We start from the raw sequence: 9633 nt of genomic DNA on the forward strand, positions 1-9633 counted from the left end.
CCGCCCCACCCCCCATACTGGTTTCCACATCCAAGACAAGAGATCCGGAAAGCATTTTCTCATCGATACCAGAGCCTTCCTTTCCATATTCTCAGCTACGCAGTCCAACAGATAAGCTGCCAACGACGACCCGCAGAGGCTTGTTGCTGCCAATGGAACTCCAATCAACTCCTACAGTTCCAGAAACATCGCCATACACCTCGCCAGGCGCATTTATGGAGTTTGCTCATCGCTGATGTGACCTAGCCAATACTCGGCGCTGACTTCCTCTCACACCACAACCTGCTGGTTGTTATGAAAAGATACTGGCTCATTAACACAACACTACATCATTTTTACAGACCACAGGCCCCTGGTCAACGCCCTTCCCAAGTCCGGGAATGCTTGGTCAGAGCGGCAGCAACGACAGCTCTCAGCTATCACCGAGATGGGCTGCACTAAGAGATACCTCTCGGGCTCCCAGAATCTAGTCGCCGACTCTCTCACACATCTAGTCTCCATTCAGCTTGAGGTTCACTACAAGGCTCTAGCAGCAGAACAACAGCGAGATCCCGAGACCATGGCCTTATTCATGGCCATCACCAACCTCCGTTGGGAGAAAGTCACCATCTTAGATAGGCCTGTCCTATGCAATGTCAGCACCAGATGCCCCCCCCCCCCCCTTGTACCTACCACATTTCGGAGGGATATCTTTGATTTCATCCAAGGATTGGCTCGCCCATCTATCCGCTGCACTTCCAAGCTTGTTTCAGAGAAGTTTGTTTGGCACTCCATGTAGAGAGATCTCTGGGACTAGGTAAGGAGCTGCGAGCAGTGCCAGCACAGCAAGATCCATCGCCACACCAAGCCACCTATCCATGACCTGCCCCAGCCCACACGATGTTTTGGCCATATCCATGTCATTGGATCTCTTCCACCGTCAATAACTGGTCTACCCGCAGGCCCAAGGCTATGCCCATGGAGGATGTGACCACCAGATCCTGTGTCCAGTCAATCCTCAGCTCCTGGATCACCTGCTTGATATTTGAAGATGTGGGCTCATCAACACTGAGACTTTCACTCTGCTCCCGGTCAATGCAGTCTCCATTCCAGGTCTTTCTGACGTCAATACGTGCCGCCTCACTGGTGATACCTATAGGGACATGCTTTAGTAATTTCTTTTCAGTCTTCAAATCAGAGCTCCACCACACCTACCCAGGAGCAGCAGTGAAACACAGAGTGTACCACCACATCAAGACCCCCAGTCCATTCCTATTTCTGTCGCTTGAGGCCAGAGATGCTCCACGCTGCCAAACTTGCCTTCACAGAAATGGAGTGCATGAGCATCTGCTTCAAGGCTGCCACATGGTCCGGAAATTTAACAACTTGTGGCGCCCACGTGGCGATTACCGGCGATTCAACCTTATCACTGAGGCGCACCACTACCCCATACCAAACATCACCGACTTGACAGCCAGCAAAAGGAACGCCTGAATATTTTCGAAATTGGATCTCCTTTAAGGGTGCTTTCAGGTGCTTGTTCATCCAGATGATGTCCCCAAGACTGCTATCGTTTTCCCATATGGGCTTAGGAACAGCGGCACCAGATTTTTGGAGAGCTGCCATTCTTCGTTGATGATCCTCATTTTCTCACGGAACCACCAGGAACACCAGCAGCATGTCTGCACAGTCCTTCACCGTCTGGAGAAGAATGGCCTGTTAGTCAGTCCAGAAAAGTTCATTTACATAAATTTCCAAGGGTATAAGATCTAGAGCCAGGGCATCCGGCCACAGGCCAAGAAGGTCGATGCTGTACTCAAATTCCCTACCCCATCGTCCATGAAGGGAGTCCAGCAGTTTTTGGGGATGATAAACTACTATAATCCGATTTATCCCTGGGGCTGCCTGTATTCTCGCCCCTCTCCAGGAGGCTCTCGCTGGAAGCAGGAGATCACTTGTGTGGTCCCAAGAGCAAGTGAGAGCTTTCACAGCTGCCAATGCAGCACTTGCCAGGGCTACTATCTTAGCACGGCCTGCCACCAACGTCCAGATCTGCCTTACCACAGACGCCAGCAAAGTTGCAGTAGGAGCTGTCCTGGAGCAAGAAGTACATGGCAGATGACAGTCTCTGGCATTCATCTACCGGAAGCTCCGGCCACCTGAGCAGATGTATAGCACACTCAACAGAGAGCTCCTGGCAGTGTGATATTTCCACTACATACTGAAGGTACGCCCTACATCATTTTTACAGACCACAGGCTCCTGGTCAATGCCCTTTCTAAGTCCGGGGATGCTTGGTCAGAGCGGCAGTAGCGACAGTTCTCAGCTATCGCCGAGACGGGCTGAATTATGAGACACCTCTCGGAATCCAGTCGCCGACTCTCTCACACATTGGCTAGCCCGGCAATTCGCTCTCAGCAGACCCACCCATCGCTCTCATCGCCCATTCTACACCCCACCAGGGCTGGATAGGTCCTTTTAGGTCCTTCAAGGCTTTCAAGCTCTGAAGGACCATGATGACACCACATACACGAGATTCGGACGTCATTTTCACCCCCGCAGGATCCTCGACCTGTATCCTTTCTTCCTCAATAGGGGGGAGGCATTGTGGTGGATGGCACATTCAACTCATTCAGCACCAGCGCTGCCTCGCTTGGTATAATTACCTCCACACCGGCAGTGGGATGCTGTCAGTGAGGTCAGCGTTGATTCGGGGGAGAGTGGGATGCAGCCGTTCGGCCTCACATCTAAAAAAATACTGCACCACTGAGTTTGACTCTCCTTCCACTTAAGGCCTAGGCTCCTCATTGATCCAACCTAGGCCTCTCCACAGAACAAATATTATAGATATATATATATATTAATATATATAAACGTTAATTTACCTATGTGTGGAAATTTATGGGACACTCTGTATATACAGACACACACATACATATGTGTCCATGTATGTATGCATATATGCATATATATATAAATATATATATATTTATATTTATATATATACACATATATATATTTATATATATATATATATATATATATACACACACACACAAGATCCCTAATTGACTCCTTTGTAGCTAAACACTTGTGGAGCCATCATTGTACAGACATTACTCAAAACAATACTACAACACATTTTCTCAATTTTTTTTTCAGCTACGAATGGAAAGAAGAAGTTAATGAGGACCCTGAAGTCCTAATGGTAAGCATATAATACGAAAGTCATAAAACCTTGTTTGGTTTGCTTGCCATATGATTGTATATTATTGCACATAAAGTGTACTTTGGAAGATAGTAGTTTCTGTATTACAGATTATTAAGACACGGTCCTCTCGTTTGGAAGAATTGACAGCAATGGTTAAGGAAAACCATCCCTATGAAGTCTGTGAAGTCATCTCTTCTCCAGTAAGTATGTGTGTGGAGTTTCAGAATACATTTCATTTTATATATTTTTCTTATTGATAAATTTTGAATTAGGTCCCAAAAATGAGATAGAATTTATACTTTACTATGATGTAACATCCTTCAAAGAGAAGTTTATAGATACACTTAAGTTGATATTTCAAGAGGGGTACAAAGCTAGTAACGCATAGAGGCAAATACAATTGGGTGCCTCAAAAAGATGGCCCATTTTGCACATCTAAAGGAACTCGAGAAAAGAAAAGAAGAAAATATATGTATATTTGTGCATATATATATGTATATGTATGTATGTATGTATGTATGTATGTATATATATATGTATATATGTGTTTATATATGTATATATATATATATACATATATATGTATGTGTATGTATATGTACACACACACACACACACACGTACGTGTGTGTGTGTGTGTGTGTGTGCGCGCGCGCGTGTATGAATCGGTAAATTCAAAAGAGTCCCAAGTCCAAGAAATTTGTTTTTGCAGGAAATCAACTTCATTGTATATCTTTAAGGGAGGCTATGCTAAATGAATCCTATTTTACCCAGATATAGCACTGGTTCATAGCTTACAAATAAGCACTTCACTCTTAATTTCAGAGGATTGGCAATCTAAAGTCTTTTGACTAAGACCTCTCTTGAATTAAACAATAGTAACATCTAAAGGGAATGAAAATACCACATATTTTTCATCTGAAGATATCTAGATTTCCTCTTTTATCATATTTTTTTTTATCGAAACTATTGTTCTAATACATAATAACTGCCAGTTAAGTGTGCTTTTAATTCTAAAAGGGAAAAGGTTATCAGAGAGGTACACACATGTTTAAAAAACTCGAGATTAGATGAAACTTAAACAATTACTAGTTGATTTTTAAAGTCTGGTATTTGTCTTCAAAGCTCAGAATAGATGTAGCTTCATAATCTGTTCAAAAAGTGTTTGGAGTTTATATGACTAAGGCCTGGTACCATTGCAATATTAGCAATGGAGAGCTCCTGACTATTCTAGCGTCGTAATAATCTTTACTCTGAGGGACTATCAAGAGCCCAAACATCCTGAAGATTAGGTATTTCGATGCCAACTATGTCTCTGCGGATCCAGCGACACCAAGCAACTGGATCCACCTTGGTGACCTTGAAATCTGACTTTAGCTATTCTGTTTCAGGCCAAGAGCTTTCCTCTTATTCCCTTCTGGATCAGGGACTCTTGAATAGCAAGAGGACTTGATCATTCAAAAGCCCTCTCCAGGTCTAGGAATACTACCACAGATGTGACAGTGCTGGTTGTGCTTAAGAGCGTGGCTACGCTGTGGGCTGTGCTCATACCCCTTGTGAACCCATGGAGATTTTCATGTGGAAATCAAATTTTCCATTTAGTACCATCCTCTTGGCCATCTTGCCCAGACAGCTGAGGAGAGAGATGGGGCGGTACTTCCCTGGCTTCTTTGGTTTTGGTAGCCTTCTTCCAACTCTGGGGTAGAGTGGAAGTTTCTCAGGACTTGCAGGAATGCAAGCTCACCTGCAAGTCGTAGGTGGGAAATGACGGGGTAGGATATCCCGTAAGAGACTGGGGCGGAGTAAGAACTGTTTTTATGTTTTTCTTAGTTCCCTCAGAGAAAAGATAACATCTAACTTATCAGGTTTGGCTGCCCTTTCTCTGATATGAGCAACTCTGCTTGGCTGTAGGCATGTGTGTGTGTGGGTGTGTGTGTGTGTGTGTGTGTGTGTGTGTGTGTGTGTGTGTGTGTGTGTGTGTGTGTGTGTGTGTGTGTGTGTGTATACGTGCATACGTGCATACATACATATACATCTACATTTGCATACACATATATACACATTTATATTTATTTATATATATCATGCACATATTTATATACATATACATACATATATGTGTGTGTGTGTAAATGCATATATTATTTACATATACACATATACATATGATTGTAAGTATATGCGTGCGTGTGTATATGTGTTTGTTTGTGTGAGTTGGGATGTTATCTGGTAATATTGTAATGCAGTCATATATAATATCAACCCTGTTGAAGTCACGATAAATGAAAAGTCAAGGCAAATTTTGATATTCGAATTGAAGTGTATAAGAAAGTATATGAAACAAATATGTCTTAATTTTATAATGTTAATACCCTCATTTATACTTCTTAAAGCTTACAGTCTGTAAATTTTGAATATTCTAGTTTCTTTCTCTTCTCCAAACCCTTCTACTATCTACTCCTTTAGGTGTGAGAGCCGTTTTGAAAGGATGAAAAGCTGACTTTGTGCCAGTTATGAACGGCCTGGGGGAGCCATGGGCCCGATATTCCCCTGTTTGGTTGTCTAGTGTTTTCCAGGCTCTCCTTTGATTACGACTATGAATACTGCTGCTAATACCCCCTCCTCAGTGCCTACTATCACATCAGTCCAGTCCAAATCATCCATCCAGGTCAATACTCAATATCTTCCACCCCACAACTTCTTCAACTACTCCCTCCTCCTTATTACTACTCTACAGCCTTGTTGTCCATCTCTCTGCAGTACTCTCTCTGCCACACGCCCCCGTCCTTCGTTTTTTCGCAATTTCCTCCACTTTAACAACACTCCTCTTGCAGCAATGCCTCCAAGAACAAGTAGGCAAAGTTCCTTCCTCAGCCACCCAATAGTTCCCACCAGGTCACAGTTACATCCGAATCTCAAGCTATAGCATTATCAACCCCAACTGACTAATAACAAACCCACTCCTGCCAACCTCATCCTTCCTCATTAACTACACCGGTACCGTCTCCATCTCCCCAACAAACTGCCCTGTCTACGACAGAGATTGATAACGTTGTGGAACAGACTTACTCACCTACCTCATGGACTATGATGCAGTATCATTACAATGCTACACCATTTCTCCTAAAGGCCATTGCAAGTCCCCCACCAGTATTGCCAAAATTAGTTTCCATAGACATGACCTCCCCCGTTGATGTTTATATTGGCGAAAATAACCCTCTTTATTCTCAACCTGGCCATTGTTCGAATAAACTGTTCTACACAGTCATGCGCGTGTTCCCGGTTGTGACAGCTCCCATCATTTTTTTTTAGCGGATGCCCTTGCTGCAAGTTGAAAGTAGCAATTCTCATATTCAAAATTTTACTCACTTTTATGCAAGTTTTTTTTTTCTCATTTCCTACTGCAGGAATGTTGTTAGCTCTGCCCCGTTTCTCCCCCTCCCTTTGTTTCTCAGACCTCCCCAACCAACTCCACTTCAGAAATCTCAAAGACATTCAAAACTGTCTAATCGTGACTTCAGATATCATGCCTACACCTCATTAATTCTCCAATATCTATGCTCCCATTACTTGTACATTCAAAGTAACTGCCGATCCATCCTCGTCCTACTGATGTTCCCCCTACACTCCTTCCTCCCACTCCCATCCAACACATTTCATTTTCCCCTGCTTCAGCTGCATCACCCCTCCTTTCCCCATTATCCCTGGATACCATTTCCCCATTATCCCTGGATGACCCTTTGTCACAACAACCCCTTTCCTTGGATCCTCTCCCTCCTGGCGTTTTTCCTGAAACTGTGATCGAATTGCACTTGAACCCCCTTTCTCCTTTGCTAATCCACACTTTACCATGTGGACATCCTTGCAAAATCCCACACTTCTTCCTTTGACAACTTTGATCTAATCACCCTTGGTAATCGTTACCTCCCCGAAGGACTTCTGACGTGTAGCACATTTCATTATCAACTAACCCCCTTATTTACCTCTTTCATTATTACACCTTTCTATAGGGCTATATGATATTTGATGTTTATCACATTTATTTTGCCTTGTACCCATTAACCATTAATATTCTAGAATAATGATAATGATGAATTTAAATGAAATTGTTAAATTATATATGATGTAATTGTCTGTTGCCTATATTTCCTATCCCCTTTTCGTAACATGCATAAATTAGCATAAATGTTAAATGATTTAGCATACATTTTTGTTCATTCAAAGAGTGAAACGGTTGTGTAAAATATATATATTTCATGTAATGCTTATAAAACATCTGTTGATAAGCACACTGCTTCTCGGTCTGTCAGTCAGCTGCAGCTAAATTGTTATTGACACATAAATGTTATGGGAAAAGAAAGGGAATATTAGTAGTAAACAATATCTCATGTCACTTTTTCCCCCTCTCCCTCTTTTCTTCTAATTAATACATTAAACTGTTGGCGGGAAAGTATCAAATCAAGTTTTCCTGTGTTTTCTTAACTTGGATGTGATGCTTCATCACTGAACAAGGGATAGCAAATGTATATGGATGGATAGCTGGGCTGTCAATCTAGTAATTTACCTTCTGTTTTTCCAGGAAATAGTATAGTAAGGAAAGAGTCGGTAGATGATTGATACTAGAAATGAGAGAGTAAATGAAATACAGATATATCAAATATATTGTTTAATATTCTTTCTTTGAATACATCATATATATATATATATATATATATATATATATGAGCAAAATTGCTTTGGATTTGGACCTACACAGTAATGAAAATATAGAACTGAAGGCGAAACTTCTATTAGCTTCTGTAGTGAAAAACTTTTCTGAAGGGTGCTAATGGAATGGAACTCTTGTTGATAGGAAATAATGCTGCTTTTTTAAACAAAATTTTTAACAATTGTTACCAGATACAGTCCCAGTGTGATAACATTTGAGTGGCCGCGAATTTATATGAACAGCTATACAATACCCACAGTTTAAGTGTTAAATATGAACATTTTAGCATACATTGTCTTTAGGATTAGAGCTGCTTGGAGTAACATTCACTCTGCTTTATCTTTTCAGATTGCCCAGGGAAACCCACCATACTTGGATTGGATCGGTGAAATTGTTCCAGAAAAAAAATGAACAGCAATTCATGCAACAACTAAATTTGAAATAAATTCATGAACATATACTTGTTTTCATAGATTGTTAGCATTCTCTCCAGTCAGTCAGCTGATTAATTTGATAGTTTAATCCTTCGTGGGGACCGAATTAAATTTGCACAGTTTTGTAGTAAGTGAGTTGATGTAGGTGTTATTAGCATTTTTTTCTTCTTTTTCTTCACATAATTAACAAACAACAACCTTTGTCAGGATAACCAGATCCACAGATTTAAACAGTTTACAAAATAATAACAAATAAATAAGAAAATAAGAAAAGTAGATACCCGACGATAAATCTCAAGACAAAAATATTCAGGGAGGTAAAAATACCCTATTCCTTGTGCCTTTTGCGATAAGGCAGACCGAGTTTCACCAACTGTCCCTCTCTCTCAACACCAGGATGTTATATCTGGAGGACACACCAACAACGCCCTCATCTGCCATTAGTAGAAAGGGGATCTCCACTGTGGAACTTTCACAGATCACTTACAACATTTGAAGTATTTTTTCTCCTGCCATAGGCATGGTATTCCCACATTTGTTTAGTTGTCTAGCCCTTACCCCTCAAGGGGACCCTGAGTAGTGGATTACTTCTCTCCCCAGAATACTATAAACTTACCATGACCAGTACTAAAGATTTTCCACCCTTATTAGGGGCATTGAGGCTTGTCCCTTTATCATTTAGCCCCACAGATTTAAATTCGCCCTATCCAGTCCAAATCATCCACCCAGGTCATTACTCAGCCTCCAGAAAACATTGCTCCTCTCCCACCATCATCTACTTCACCTCCTTCACCCCTCGGCTTCCATCTACTACCCCCTCCTCCCTTAGTATTACTCTACAGCTTTATTGTCCACCTCTCCGCAGTACTCTCTCTCTCTCTCTCTCTCTCTCTCTCTCTCTCTCTCTCTCTCTCTCTCTCTCTCTCTCTCTCTCTCTCTCAACACTTCTCCATCTGTCACACTTTCTACTATCACACACTTTGAAAACTTTTGTTTAGCCCAGCCAAATGGAATCGGTTTTCCTAATCCCCTCTACAACCCCTTACTCTGACAACTCTCCTCTTCCAGCAATTCGTTCCCACCTTGTCAAACCCATTCCAGCGAGCTTCATCATTCCCTCAGAATTTGTACCGGAACTGTCTCCATCTCCCTAACAAACTGCCTTGTCTATGACAAGGATTGGTCTGCTTCTTGGACTATGATGCAGTGCAATTCCCCCAAGCGGCCGCTGTAAGTCCTACACAGTAGACATGACCTCCTCCTTAATGTTTGCATTGGCGGAAAGTCCCTCCCTGTCTTGA

General features: G+C 42.0%; 1 protein-coding gene across 1 annotated transcript in view; it reads left to right on the plus strand.

The window, feature by feature from the left end:
• Window positions 1-8356, plus strand: part of LOC125034113 (protein CutA homolog) — a 10176-nt gene extending 1820 nt beyond the window's left edge. The window contains exons 2-4 of the mRNA XM_047625753.1: window positions 3142-3187; window positions 3298-3390; window positions 8247-8356. Coding sequence (XP_047481709.1) covers window positions 3142-3187; window positions 3298-3390; window positions 8247-8309 — 202 coding nt within the window. The 3' untranslated portion in view covers window positions 8310-8356. The remainder of the gene's footprint in view (window positions 1-3141; window positions 3188-3297; window positions 3391-8246) is intronic.
• The last annotated feature ends 1277 nt before the right edge of the window (window positions 8357-9633 follow it).

Source organism: Penaeus chinensis, chromosome 17 (assembly GCF_019202785.1).
Source record: "Penaeus chinensis breed Huanghai No. 1 chromosome 17, ASM1920278v2, whole genome shotgun sequence".
Taxonomy (NCBI): Eukaryota; Metazoa; Arthropoda; class Malacostraca; order Decapoda; family Penaeidae; genus Penaeus; species Penaeus chinensis.